The following is a 15,762-nucleotide window of genomic DNA, read 5'->3' on the forward strand; positions in this document are numbered from 1 at the left end:
CTAATTTAGCTCCTTTCTCGTAAACTTGATGTTATTATTACATGTATTTGGTAACAACTGTGTTAGCTAGCTGGCAAAGTACCTTGATTATGGCATTTAATTAATTTGTACGGTTATATTTGTTTATTGTGAATAAATTTCCTGATTCCAGGCCATCATCTTCATGTTCACACTGGCACTACATTCTAGTTGTAAGGAGAAAGTCAATGTTTCGGACATAACAGCTTTCAGGTAACAATATACATGTATATTTTATTCTTTTGAACTGAACTTAGTAGTTTTTTTGTCTCTTATAATACCAAGAAAGATTTTCATTTTTTGTTACAATTAAGGAATGAAGAAATCACAAATTTTTTTCTCAAATAAAGATAGGCATTTTCATGTTAAAGAATTATTAAAAATAATTACAGGACCCGGATTTTCTCTGGTGTGATATTACTGCTACTGTTGGGAATCTCCTGGATTCTGGGACTACTTTCTGTGAACTATGACCTGCAGCCATTACATTATGTCTACGCAGCATTTGCATTCCTACAGGGAGCTTTTGTATTCCTAGCCTATGTTGTTGGTGACAAAAAGGTAAGATTTAAAAGTGCCAAATCCTAAAAGTGTTAACAGTTCAAATTGAGATAAAGAAAATTTCTAAAACTTTCGTAAAATGAAAATATTCAATATTTTTAATAAATCGTTTTTATCCCATTTGAATATATACTTTGTCAATATATTAAGAAGAAGACTTGTATATCTTGAAGGATTGATAAAATTAATGTAAGTGTTGGGGGAAAAAAACCTCAATATCACCAGCAAAATGGAATATTTTTTTATTTCCTGTTAGGTGCGTTATAACCTGAAGAAGCAGTGGTACAAAATGCAAGGAAAGAAGCTGGATCCTGATGACTCAGTGGTGGGAAGCAGACCTTCCATCTCAGTAAGTGATCAAAAGGATTTGCTACAGCTTTAAAACTGTATTAAAACTCTGAAGAAATACTTAAGATTTAAGAGTTGTTAAATTTACTTTATGACATGTTTATGGTATTTTTTTTGCTTTTCATGGTTTTGGTGCTCGGAGCTTTTACTTAAATGGACATTAAAAGCTTTTGGATATTTAATGCCCTTTAATAAATGTAACTTTGTTCTTACGATATTGATCAAACCAATTTATCTTTTTAACAGAGGTCAGCCCTGGCCTATAGACGAGACTCTTCCATTGACGGCTACATAAACAGGACAAATGTTGGGATCTCCACCACATCCACCACTTCTAGATCCACCAGTAAGAGCAGCGGGGGGCTGTATAAAGGGGAGGACTATCTACGCAGCACCGACACCTCTACCTCAGGACACGCCCCCTCCTACGCCTATGATAACTCGTACCACCAGAAGTCAGGGGAGGGTTAGTACATTGTAACATAATAGTAGATGAAGTAGTTTAAGAACTTGAGAATTTTTTACTACAATTTACATATCTTATACCATATAAGTGGAATTTTTAGCGAGATGCAAATTTAGCGATTTGTCCTTAAAAATCTGGTAATTTATTTTTAGCGAGATGTTATTTTAGCGATTTCAAAATGCACATTAAAGAAGCTATTACAAATAAAACGCAATTAATTTTTAGCGATATTTAATTTTAGCGATCTCGGCACCCTCGCTAATAATGCCAAAATTAAATTCTCGCTAAAAATTCTACTTATATGGTATTCTCTTTTAATATTCTTGATGTAACATTCTTATTTAGCAAGATTGCATCATTTTATATAGAAGATCACTTTTTGGAATTGATTTAAACAAGGTTCATGATTTTGATTAGCTCCATTGATATACAATATTTCTCTTTTTCAGATGAAGTACCAGAGAGAAGATCCCGTTGTAAACACAGAAATCCTGACTCGGATTCTGAGAGTGATGTGTCTGTCGGTCAGGCCAGTATAGAGCTGGCCTCCAGTCACTCATCAGATGAGGACGACGACTTCGATATCGGACCATCATGGGAGAAACAACTGCCAAAAAATCAGAAGATTGGTCAGTTGGACTGAATGAAATAATGCTGTGAAACCTTAAAAAAAATGTTTTGTAAATTAGCACAAGCAAAACTTTTCCTGTCTGTTTGCTATAGAATAATCTCTAAATTATTACAAGGAATAAAGTTAACAAAAATATTTCTGTCTTTACAGAAGAAGCCAAAGAACAAATGAAGAAAAAGCAGCAAGAACAGAGTCAACATCAGGACTCAGAACAACAACAAAACCAACAGAATCTGAAGCATTTACACACAGGTCAGCAGGGACGTAGCAACAGGGGGGCCTCTCCCCCCCCCCCCCCCCCCACTTTTTTTGCCAAAAATACTTTTACTATTGAAAATGTTCATTGAAAGGCTGGTTGCCCCCCCCCCCCCCCCCCCCCCCCCACTTTATACTTAAGCAAAGTAATATGAAGGAAATATAGTATTGTTTAGCTTAAGAAATGAATATTGAAAGGAATTGGTAGTGAAAAAAGTTTGCCTCTACCCCCCACCCTCCCCTCGAAATAGGATTTTTGACTTTGGGCAACTTTCCTTTAGTTTTTTTTTTTTTTTTTTTTTTTTTTGCTTGTCAACTTTTTCAGGTAAGTGAAAAAAAAAATTCTGTGGCTGGCCCCCCACTTTCAAAGTCAATGCTACGTGCCTGGTCAGTCTAACAGTAACAGTGATTTACAGTTATAATGAGTCATACAAACAATTCGAAGAACAAGAAAACTGCAGATAGTACTGAATCAATTTGATCAGATAATATTTATTACAGGCCCCCATTTGTACACCACACTTCCCAACTACGGACACTGGCCAGGTGACCCAAATCTGTCAGGGTTCCACATGAGTGAATCTGATTATCAGCAGACCGTATCCAGCAATCCACCCGATGTCACGCTTCCTGCTCAGCAAGAATTACAAGGTATCCGTCGGCAGAGGAATATTCTGCTTGGCACATACGGAATCTATCGCTAAACATGAACAGATATGTCATTCTAGTGGGGTTGACATTTAAAGCATATAATGAATATAAGCAATTTGATTTAGAAAAAATATTTGAATATTACCGCCAGAGGAACATTCTGCTTGGCACATACGGAATCTATCACTAAACATAAACATCTTCAATAATTAAAAGAAGGGAGTCAATGTAAAAGTTTAAACATTTTGATTTTTAAAAATGGCATAAATAGACAATCAAATGCTAGTCTTAGAGTGGTGTTCATTGAATTCCATACATAAAGAGCCATCATCCTCATAGTTTTCCTTATTGTCTCACCTTGTACATAAAGCATATGACTATTTTATTTCTGTTATACGTTATACATATTGTACCTATTTCAGAAGGTTGTTTATAAATGTATATCTTTTGTGTTGTACACGTTAATATATTTATTGTGTTATAATTGTGCTTTATGTGTTGTTTACTTTTTTGTACAGATATTTGTGTAAATATTGAATCTAAAGTGCTTTATCAGCTAACAGTGCCATTAAAATTTCCTTTTTTTATACGCCCGTCTTTAGACGGGACGTATTATGTTATAGGCTTCGTGTCCGTCCGTCTGTCCGTCTGTTAGCTTTTTCGTTTCCGGCTCATAACTTTAATACTATTAGGCCTAGGATTATCAAACTTTGTCATCTGATGCGTCTTGGGTAGAAGGTGTGTTGCGCACAAAAAGTAGGTCGCTCTGACCTTTAATTAAGAAGTTATAGCCAAATATGGAAAAATCCTTTCCGGCCCATAACTAGAAAACTATTAGACTCAGAGTCATCAAACTTGGCCAGTTTATGCATCTTAGGTAGAAGGTGTGTCGCGGCCTATTTCAAGGTCACTGTGACCTTTAATTTAAGTGAATTTTTTAAAAAACTAAGTCTTTAAAATTTTAAATTTCATAATCCTAAAAAATGTAAAAATATAGTTGTATCCTTGTTTAAAATGTTAAATCAAGTAAAAACTTATTTTTTCATTATATGCTTTACAGCAATCTGTAACAAATGTTAATGTTTTGAGAGGAATTCAGTGTGTCCCATGGGCATAATTATCAAGCACTGGTCAAGAAGAATTTTGATAGCAGAAATAGAGAGAAATTAATGAGTTTATTGTCAGGAGCTAAGTGGTAGAGCATATCTCTGAAAATGCAGCTGTTATCTTTATCTTTAATCTCTTGGGAGTTGGGCAAAAAGAAATGGCCTCATAGTTGCTTGTGTTAATTAAGAGTTCTTGATGGCTAGTTCAGAAAAAGATCTTTCAATTGGTGTAATGTAATTAAAACAAATTGATGCTTTAAAATACAGTGTATGAAAAAAACTAATTTACTATTGTATAATATAATTAAAACTAATCCTTATGAAAAGATGTTAAATTAAGTAAAAACTTATTTTTTCATCATATACTTTAACAGCAATCTGTAACAAATGTTAATGTTTTGAGAGGAGAAATTCAGTTTGTCCCATGGGCATAATTATCAAGCACTGGTCAAGGAGAAGAATTTTGATAGCAGAAATTTGCATGACAAATTAGAGAGAAATTAATGAGTTTATTGTCAGGAGCTAACTGGTAGTCTAACCATAATCTCTGATCATGCAGCTGTCATCTTAATTTTCCTCTTGGGAGTTGGGCAAAAAGAAATGGCCTCATAGTTGTTCGTGTTAAGAGTTCTTGATGGGTATAGTGCAGATAAAGATCTTAAAACAAATTGATGTTTAATGTGTGATTAAAACTTAATTAGTATTGTATAATATAATGAAAACTAATTATACATGTGTTCATTGAAATAAAATTACTGGGGTACATTTCAATTTTTATATATTTGCAACAAATTGCAGTCACCATGCCTCACTTAGAATTTTATAGTCTAAAGAATAATTAATTTTTGATTTTTTTTATTAGACTGTAGCATTTCCAATATTCCATTAAATATGCAATAAACAATTTAAGCTGCATATGGATATTTGTTAAGTTCTAACACAGCCAATTTAGAATTATATGATGTATTATTTGTTATAATTAATCCCTACACTGTAAGTCTCTTAGAGATGTATGTACAATATTTTAAACATGATAAGAAATGGAAATTAGATCATTGAAATCTGTGTCAATCTGTTAATCAAGGTAATCTGATTTTCTTGCACCTTAACCAATTTATGATTGTTGAACAATATATTTGACGGGCGTATCATGCTGTGGCGGGGCACTTTATTTTTTTTTTTGGTGATAACTTTTGCTCTCTGTAGACTGTGATGCAGGCTGCTATTGTTGTTTGTTGTACGCTTTGTTGTCTATGTTGTAGGACACAGAGATTACATTATACCCCCTATCCGTAAGGACAGCCTTGTAGCTGATCCAACCACCTCCCCCCGGAGTCCCTATATTCTACCCCCTCCCCCACCTGAAACTCGGATGAAGGTTCAGGTCTTAACTCACAATGGCAGTATTTCTTCTGAATCAGAGTAAGTTTATCTCATAGTAGAAGTGCTGTGTACCTAATAGGAGAATTAAGAGATTTTTACATAGTGACGATCATATAGAAAAGATAAAAGTAAAATATAAACTAATTAAGTGCATGTACTTGTAGTATGCAAGGCAAAATCTTATGGAATAAATATAATTCCAAAGGTGAATTTTTTTAAGGAAAATAGTGTTAGATCAATATTAAAAGTTACTGAACTCTCTTTACAAATGTTCATTTACACCAGTCAAAACTTGAACAGAATTGAACTACTTTGTAGAAAATAATACGCTTAATATATAATAAATGAGAATAAATATTTTAATACAAATTGAAAAATACATAAATATACTATTCTCGGTAGTGTTTCTCAGAATTACAATAGACTTTTACTAATTTATTAAACAATTGCACTCTTTATCTGTTATTAATTGACAATCATAAAATCTCCTTGCTAGTCCTCATTATATCAATTTTGTTCAGATATATCTATTCTAAAATGTTGTTTGCATGAAGTATATCTAATAATCTTTGACTTTGCATGAGGTTGCATGAGTTTAGATATTTTATTTTGTGTATTTCAGATGCAGTGATGAGACTACAGTCTGACACCCCTGCCGGATCCTCTCCCCATTCCATCCATCATTAATCATCTAATCAACATCACATGTTCTGATTAATCAAAGCATAATATCAACGCATGTTTTAGTTTTATCACAAATATTAGTTAATTCATTCCAATTTTTCATTCCACATTTTTTTACTTATAATATTGTAATGTTTATAGCCAGTTTATCTTCATGAACATTATTGCTTGATATTTTCTTTCATGTGTTAAATGATTTATATTATTTTTGTCATTTTATATTCTATCTCAGGACGAGATCTGTTTTATAACTAGAGTTTTAAACTTTGTCTACAATATATGTTTCTTCCAATCACAAGAGAACATTCCAAAAATTCCAGTATATGCATAATAAAATAGCTTTAATGTCACTAGCATTGGTCTTTGACAACCAGCGTTATTATACATTATGCATTTGATGTTTTGATCACATTTATAAGAATGTACAAGGAAAAATGGCAAAATGCTTGCTTGATCAATGAATTTTTTTAAATTTGCAAACAGTGCACAAAAAATTAAAAATTTAATGTCTTGTTGTGCCAACAATGTGAGATAATATTGTTCAGAATATACATGTGTGAATGACAGCAAAGTCACTAAGGTCTGAAACAGAATTTAAACTATATCAATTAATACACAAACATCATCTGATACTTTATAATATAGTGCCATAGCATTATCTTTGCAAATTTCAGAGACTCATGGATATAAAACACACTCTTTTAATGCACAACTCATTTGTAAAAATATCAATAATTCAGTAATATATGAGAAGTATATAAGCCCTTGAGTTATCATGTCCCAAAATCATTAGATCTGTTAATGTATTTGATCTCAGTTTAGCGAGGGGATAGAGTATAAATATCTCCGGTGGAGAATACATATACTACACGTGTATCATGTCCTTTTAGACAGATTTGTGCTTAGTGTGATATGTATGCAATGTTTTTTTGTTGATTTTCAAATGAATATTTTGAAAGAACTTTAAATCGTTTACAATTAAATCAATGAAATATACAGCCAACATTATATGCATCAAAATTGTACCAATTTTTCATTACACATTTTTTTATAAGAAAAATTAGTATTAGAAAATTTAATGAGCAAAAACCAGTTAAGGTAAATGCATTCTTTTGTATAATACACAAATTTAGCAGATCATTGAATTCCATATAAAACAGTTGCAACAGACGTGGAAACATTTTACTGAATTAAACATTAATAAATAGTATTATTTTCATGCTGGGTTTCTTGAACACATCAAGAGAATTCATCAAAAGCAAATTTCATATATTTTTTTGCAATATTTAAGACTTTAATACATGTAAAATTGCTCATAGAGTAGGTTCATTACTTGTAAATTTTACATATTAGATTACCTTTCCATGTAAGCAATATTAAATATTTGAGATGTTTTCTTAAATAGCTTTAACATTCCATTTGATTGGGATATTTTTTTTATTATCTACACAAAGTAAGCCTGCCTTGTTGAATGTCTGTGATTTTATGTGTACAAAGAAAGAGGTATAATTGTATTGTCACCTACAGAATTTGTATTTATTTTTGAAGTTTTATTTGATTTGTATAGATCTTTTGTCATTATTTTGTAGAAAGAATGTGAGACTTTTTCTTTTATAAAGTCGGCCAATAAATAAGAACAAAACTTTGAGTTGACTTTTCTGAAGTATTTTGAAATGAAGTGCAAGAACAGAAGCAAGAAATGGAGATTAAACATCTTCACAAAAGAACATAATTCAAAACTTCATTTTTAGCTCACCTGAGCTGAAAGTTCAAGTGAGCTTTTCTGACCACACATCATCCGTCTGTCTATAAATTTTTCACATTCCAACTTCTTCAAAATCTTCGGGCCAATTCTGATAAAAGAATGATAACCTTTACGCCAGCTACATGTTCACATTTTACTTCGAACACGTGGTTCATGTCAATCTATTATCGATATTAAACGGACTGCAAACATTCAAAAATGAAGATGGGGGGGGGGGGATAAGGCGGGCAGAATGCCTATAGCGTCAGATATTAAGAAATCACATTTAATATGTGAATTGAGTATTTAAATTAACTTCTCATAATTGAAATTTGTGAAATTATGAGAAAAAACATTTTCTGAGAGAAAATAAATCTCGTAAAAGTATTAGATGGTATACGTGGGATTCGAACCCCAGCAATAAAATACCGAAGTATCATATACTGCTTTGAGTCTAACGCGCTAACCACTATTAAGCTACATGGCTCATGTTGGTTTGGGGCATTTAAATCATGTTTGTGATATGACCCTTGACTTAATGGACTAGATGGATTTCTCGGAAAGATGTGAATGTTTTGTCATAAAATTGTACTTTTAAGGTATACATGTAGTGGGTCTTCGCTCCATTATTTTGCAAACTGAAAAAGGTATATTATCTTTCAAAAAAATGGAGCGAAGACCCACTCATATTGAAAAATCTTGTTAAAGTATGAGAAAATGACCGTTTTTGTTCTTTTTAGTTTGTGTATGTTTTTTCATAGGCAAATATTTTTAGTGTTTGTAAGATTTTTGTAAATTATAGAGATTTAACATTAAGTATACTTTAATATTGCATGAAATATGAAATAAAATGTGGATATAAGTGAGATTAAATTTTCCACTTCTCATCTGTCGCACTATAGGCACTTTGTCCGCCTTATTCCCCCATCTTCTTTCCAGTTTAAGGTTGTACTGATTTATTTCAAAATAAATACATGTAGTACATTTGGTACCGTTTTACCGAGAGCAAAAGCCAGATATTTTGGTATACACATGTACTTTTTCTTTCAGTTATTTATTATTTTTGTGAATATATGTAGTACTAGTAAATAGAAAGATAAGCGGACTTAAATATTGCTATTTGACAAGGTATTTCAAACTACATATTTTGTTGTTTTTTCCTATGAACGTACGTTAACTTTGTAAGTATGTCCCGCTGTGGTCAACTGACCAAATCGTGGACATTTATACTATAAATGTTTCGTACACTATTCCTGCAAATCACACGCCAAATACGTCCATCTTTTTTTTATTCTTATTTAGAAACCTTGCCAAAGATATGTGTCATTCAAGGATCATATTTTGGCACTGTAATTTTGACGTTATATTTGTATTATGACGTCACAATGGATATATTCTTTACAGTGTGACATAAACAGTAGTTTGACGTCACAATGATCATTACGTCACAGTTAATGGATCAGTGTGTCACACGGAAACAATGTAGATGAACAGTCCGTATAATGTCACTGCGGAGACGAGTACCCGTTTCCGCAAACCATTTTCATTGTGAAACACAAGAAATTTGGTCAGGGTTGAGAAAGGACGAAGTCCCCGACGGACAAGGAGCAAAAATTGAATGGCAGGACCCTTCTATAGAATGCTGTGAAATGGGCGAAGAAGGGGGTTACTTGAGGTATGAAAGTGCTGCTTGCTCCCACACAAGTGGATTTACTTCAGGGAATCGTTCCCGCTATAATAAGGACATTCCGGAGGAAATGAAGAAGTTTTATGAGGAAGAAATACAGAAGCTTACACGTTTGCTTGATAAAGATCATATATGGGCGGGGAACACAAATGTTACTGGGCCATCGAGAGGTAAGTACAACTGCAAGTGACTACTATGAAATAAGAACTGAAATTTTTCACAAAAATCGGATAAATAGAGCGATTTGAAAATTATTGCAATGACAGAAAAAGTTTTATAATGTACACGGGCAATCTTTTATTTACTAATAAATAAAAATAATCGGCGATCTAAAAGCAATTTGTACAGCATTGTTAGAATTATATAGATTTTTCAAAAGAAAATATCTATCAAAACTTCATCCTCCAAAAATGAATGAGGCGTAAACATGAGCTTAACATGCATGCATGACTTCTTCTAAAAAAAAAATAAATAAAATCAGGCACGAAGTAATGTTTTTGGAAGGGGTGGGGGTTACATCGATCTTGAGGCATTCAATGTATTATGAACGGATTTTGAAAAAAAATATTAGTAATTTCAAACTGGATAAAAACATATTGCTTGATAACGATAAAGGTGAAATGAACCAAATTAACATGACAATTCACAAGTGCTACGTATCTGCCATTGATGGATAAATGATTCATTTTTTTTAAAACTTTGATTAAGGGAGAGTCTACGCATATTTTCACCAAGATATTTATTTGAAATTCAAATTACTTTTTACAATATCAAAAACTTGATCTGCCCATAGACTTCATTGTAAAATTCAAAGTGCAGTTAATTGGACAATAATCAATATTTTATAAAGTCTTTTGTATAGAGCATTTTTAGGTGACTTGAGTAACTCAGGTGACCTATTGCTATCCGTTTTCGTCCGTCGTCGTGTGTCGTGTGTCGTGCGTCGTGCGTCGTGTGTTAACATTTGAACATTTTCGGCTTCTTCTCTGAAACCGCTGAACCAATTTCAACCAAATTTGGTATACAGCATCTATGGAGGAAGGGAAATAAAAACTTTGAATTTTATGGTCCCCGCCCCCCCTGGAGCCTGAGGGGTGGGGCCAAAACCACTAAAATTATTTCAATCTTTAAAAATCTTCTTCTTTACTCCTGCACATCAAGCAGGCAAACTGTTGGCATGAATGTAATGAGCATTGAGTCCTCTACCAAAATTGTGAAATTCATGGCCCCAGGGTCAGGGGTTCTAGTGCTAGGGCGGGGCTATATAGATTGTATAGTGAAAATGCATGATTTCTTTGAAAATCTTCTTCTCTGCTCCTGGGTATTAAATAAACTAACCAAGCACATAGTTATGATGAGCAAGAGTGCCTCTTCCAAAATTGTGAATTTTATGACCCCAGGGTCAGGGGTTCTGGTGTTAGGGCGGGGCTCTATTGGTGTAGTGAAAATGCATTTATTCTTTGAAAATCCTCTTCTCTACTTCTGGGTATTAAATAAACTAAGTACATAGTTATGATGAGCAAGAGTGCCTCTTCCAAAACTGTGAATTTTGTGGCCCCAGGGTCAGGGGTTCTGGTGTTAGGGTGGGGCCCTATTGATTATATAGTGAAAATGCATTAATTCTTTGAAAATCTTCTTCTCTGCTCCTGGGTATTAAATAAACTAACCAAGCACATAGTTATGATGAGCAAGAGCGCCTCTTCCAAAATTGTGAATTTTATGGCCCCAGGGTCAGGGGTTCTGGTGTTAGGGCGGGGCTCCATTGATCATATAGTGAAAATGCATTTATTCTTTGAAAATCTTCTTCTCTGCTCCTGAGTATTAAATAAACTTAGTACATAGTTATGATAAGCAAAGCGCCTCTTCCAAAATTGTGAATTTTATGGCCCCAGGGTCATGGATTCTGGTGTTAGGACGGGGCTCTATTGATTATATAGTGAAAATACATTAATTCTTTCAAAATCTTTCCTTTGCTCCGGGTTTTATGCCAATGATCCAAGTATATATATTTATGATGAAGAAAGGTGCATCTAGCAAAATGGTTATTTTTTATGCCCCCCTCCCTGGGTCGGGGGTGAGGGGGGGGGGGTACAAAGTCTGAAAATAAATTAATGCTTTGAAATCTGCTCTTTGGTATTAATCAACCATTTTATGATAAAATTGCAAAATTTTGAAATATGTGGCCCCAGGATCAGTGGTTCCTTTGGGATGAGGTGCACAACTGGTTATAAAGTGGAGGTGCATTTTCTCTTAATGTTACTCTGATCTACCTCTGGGTATTAAGTATATAGAGTAAGCATGCTAAGTCTATAATTATGATTAGCAATGGTGCCTCTTTCAAAATTGTGAATTGCGAATTTCATGGCCTCTGGTTTAAAACACGAACCAAATTTAATTGTTTGAAAGTTGTTGCACAATACTCAGGTGACCTATCAGGCCCGTGGGCCTCTTATATTTCAAAACACCTTCAAAATTATGGTTAAAAATATCGTACCATTCATTTCATAGGTACAAAATACGGTCGTTATACTTTGCGTACCTTAATTAACTGAAAAAAAGAAATTTATTATTATAACTCCATATTCAAAATCCTATTTCATAAAATTTTATTCATACGTAACCAAATAACAATGATATTAATACTAAAAAATTTTTAAAAAATGGAGAAGGGGGTTCGTGGGGGGGGGGGGTGTTACATGTACGTGTTACCAAACTCTCAATGAGCAACCCCCTCCCCCGATACTCCGTGCCTGTAATCATATCAACATCAACCCTTATCTTTCCTGTGATTTTGTATAATTCACTGTTAACCTTGGACTTTCAGTAAGTCGCGATATCCTCGACGTTACATAATAGCGTCTGAAATTTACAAAACTTTCATTCACTATTGAATATATCAGATAGAAATTCGGGCGAATGTCAACGTGTAGCAAATATCCAATATCAGCGTTGTTACAAAGCACTTTGAAAAATTACGCACTTTGAAAAAAAATTTCAAAGTGCGTTAAATTTGGGACCAAATCAACGCACTTTGAAAAAATAAAATTTCTTTTCAAAGTGCGTTAATACCGACCATATTAACGCACTTTGAAAAAAAAAAGTGTATTGTCGATATTCTTCAAATCTTGAGAATGATAAATAATTGAACATGTTGGATAAATTTTTGGTGATAATTTTAAGGTCCCTTTAGGATGTGAAAGTGAGCGATTTTCATTTTTCCTTAATTTGAACACTCTTCCTCTTTTAAATGTGTTACTGTACTTAATTTTTTCCAGTTTGCATGTATTTTATATAAGCTAAAATTTATTGATAGTTTTCAACCAGTTATGCAAATACATATATTTGGGTGTAGCATATATAGGCATCGGGCGTTCAATTTGCTACCGACGGCAATATGTATCCGAAAAAAATCGTTAGGCTTAGAGATTTTCTACTCGTCTTTTCCTTGCTCTCAATGAGGTTAAATCAATATACGTACGAGGGCCGTTCAAAAATTACGCGGACTTGCTGCACAGAAAAAATATTTGATCGGGCAAAATTACAAATATAAAAGAATCCTTACTTATCTCTACAAAATTTCATATCAAAATGTTATAAATTGGTATCAATTTTGAGACATTTTTGTACAGCAGCAAAATCTTCGACGTCACAGACATTATAAAAAAATTTTTTTCGGGCAAAATGTCGCACATAATATAAAAGAATCCTTACTTATATGGTCTACAAAATTTCATATCAAAATGTTATAAATTGGTATCAATTTTGAGTGATTTTTCAGGACATATCATTAAGTCACGGAGCAGCAAAATCTTCGACGTCACAGACATTTAAAAAAATATGTGAAATTTTTCAACATTTTCCCAAGAGTTCCTGTACAGTTTGAGTTATCTTATCTACTGAACATCCAAACACCATTTCTTGTCAAGCTTTGAATCTATTAAACAAGTATACAATATTCTTTTTTTGTTTTAAAACCAAAAACTGCAGGTATTTATGAGATATAGTGTGATATTGGTGACTCTCAATAACGTTCTTTACAGTCCGGATAAAGTTTTTTAATCTTCTTCCCGTCCTCCAGTATAGCCATTGGTCTAAAAAATTTGTCACGAATGTCACGAATATTTTAGTTTTACATGTTTTATTATGCATATTTTGGATCTATGTTGCCCACACATAATTTAACTGAAGTGTGGTGCGCCGTCAATTCACCAGACGTCATTTTCACAGTCGTTTTCACGGGAATCGCATCAGAGGAAAATAACTATATTTCTGTTAGTACTTCAAATATCACGTCAGAAATCCAAATACATAATAACAGAACAATTTCAAGATACATTTGAGAAAATTGTCGAAAAATATTGCAAATTATAGAAAATAAATGAGTTAAATTTTGGATTCCGCATGCTTTTGCTTCAAATTTTTTGTCGTGCTCCGTACCTCTCCATCAGCGATATCAACATAACGATAATTTTAGTAGAATTTTTTTATAATACAGAAATTTTGCCCAAAATTTATTGGAATCTTTGAGATACATATTTCTGTGAAATTTCATAACTCTGTGACGTCTGTAAGAGTAAATAATAGCACAGTCCGCGTAATTTTTGAACGGCCCTCGTATATTAAAAAGTTTTTCGAAAGATATGATTAATTACAAATTGATTCTCTCAATTACTAAAATATAAGTGTAGAATTTTTTGTTGCATACAAATTTTTTTCCAATGTGCGTTAACTTTCTCCATGGTAAAAATGTTAATGTACACTCTTACTGCACTTTGAAGAATTTTTTCAAATTGCGTTGAGTATGTCCCAAATTTAACGCACTTTGAAAAAAATTTCAAAATGCGTTAATTTTGTCCCAATTTTAACGCACTTTGAAAAAAAATTTCAAAGTGCGTATTTTGTTCAAAGTGCGTTGCCACATGTTAAGTCGTCTCATTGTTGTCAACTACAATTTAAAGTTCCTGATGTTATTAAGAGCCATTCTCTGTAATGACTTGAAATTTTATATATGAGCTGTGGCACGCATAATCTCAGAATTTCTCCAAACTCTCAATGATAAAAGTCTTTGATACCCTAAACCAATTTCAAGTAAAAATTGGTTGCTATGTGTTACAGTTACCATGGCAACATGTCTGAAAGTTTGAAAAATGGCATTTTTTAATTTGTTTAGAGCCCCATAGTTAACATTTGCGGCAAAGCAAACAATTGACAATAATTGTTTTCTAAAGCCTTCAGTCATATGTTTTAAATGCACGATAAACATGTTTGGGAAATCAACTATTACATACGTTACTTCGGTAACAAAGTATTCAAAAGATTAAAAAAATTGAAGTTTATAAAGTTATACACATAAAAATAAAAGCAATAATAAGATAAAATGTGACCAAATAATAGAGAAAAGAGCCTTGAAACATATACCAAGACCAAATTATAATATTTCATTTTGGTTGTCAATGGTTACCAAGGGTTTTATACCATAGAAACACTTAAAATTTACACTCTGTATGTCTAAATCTGATGCTATCTTTTAAAAAAAAGCACATTTCCTTATACTAGTAACTGATGATCAATTTTTAAAGGTGTTGGTGTGGTCCTAATTTTCCCATGAAAAAAATTCAAATCAGATTCTTTGAATAGAGCGTTGCTATGGGAATAAGCAGAAAATATATGCTTAAAAATCTGTAAACTATTTTGTTCCCTTGGATATGTACCCTTAAATTTTTATGATTGATATTTATAAATGGCTAACCTGACTTTCAATATTGACTATCATCCAATCGCTAACTGGACGCTAAAAGCTGGCACACAGGGTTTAAAATTGATTTAAAGTTTACAAAATCGAACATTTTCCCTTCTTCGTTACCATAGCAACAGAGTTGTTTTTTTTTAAATCAAATTCTATCAATATAATTATGATATTCAACTTTAAGTTTACCTTTGAAAAAATTTTTAAGTCGACACACTATTTAAAAATTTTTTCAAAGTGGGCACATAATAATTTTTTCATATCATATGAAAATAAAAATTCTAGACTTAGATTTTTAATGGAAAAACTTTTTTAAAAAGTAAATTCGAAATGCAGCCAAGAAAATTCACATTTATATATTTAACAACCTGGTACGTTGTTTCCTTGGTAACGTGTGCAAAGTAGTTAAAAACTTTCAATTAAAATGCATGCAAAAGCGAGGAACAATTTTCTAAGTATGGAAAAATCAAAATCGCTCACTT

The 15,762-nt window shown here is 32.7% G+C and overlaps 1 protein-coding gene across 3 annotated transcripts in view; it reads left to right on the forward strand.

The window, feature by feature from the left end:
• LOC134238013 (cadherin EGF LAG seven-pass G-type receptor 2-like) overlaps window positions 1-15,762 on the forward strand; it is a 49,878-nt gene that overhangs the window by 28,249 nt on the left and 5,867 nt on the right. Inside the window, exons 26-34 of one of the 3 annotated variants that reach the window (XM_062720145.1) lie at window positions 152-231; window positions 411-579; window positions 836-928; window positions 1,174-1,393; window positions 1,843-2,022; window positions 2,175-2,276; window positions 2,781-2,930; window positions 5,299-5,458; window positions 6,042-7,751. In XM_062720145.1, the coding sequence (XP_062576129.1) occupies window positions 152-231; window positions 411-579; window positions 836-928; window positions 1,174-1,393; window positions 1,843-2,022; window positions 2,175-2,276; window positions 2,781-2,930; window positions 5,299-5,458; window positions 6,042-6,066 (1,179 nt within the window). In that variant the 3' untranslated portion in view covers window positions 6,067-7,751. Of the gene's footprint in view, window positions 1-151; window positions 232-410; window positions 580-835; window positions 929-1,173; window positions 1,394-1,842; window positions 2,023-2,174; window positions 2,277-2,780; window positions 2,931-5,298; window positions 5,459-6,041; window positions 7,752-15,762 lie in introns of those variants that run through there. The other 2 variants (XM_062720153.1, XM_062720160.1) reach the window with 2 other exon arrangements.

This window comes from Saccostrea cucullata, unplaced genomic scaffold (genome assembly GCF_032062105.1).
Source record: "Saccostrea cucullata isolate Sc308-1 unplaced genomic scaffold, CSIRO_AGI_Scuc_v1 ctg2628, whole genome shotgun sequence".
NCBI classification, from domain to species: domain Eukaryota; kingdom Metazoa; phylum Mollusca; class Bivalvia; order Ostreida; family Ostreidae; genus Saccostrea; species Saccostrea cuccullata.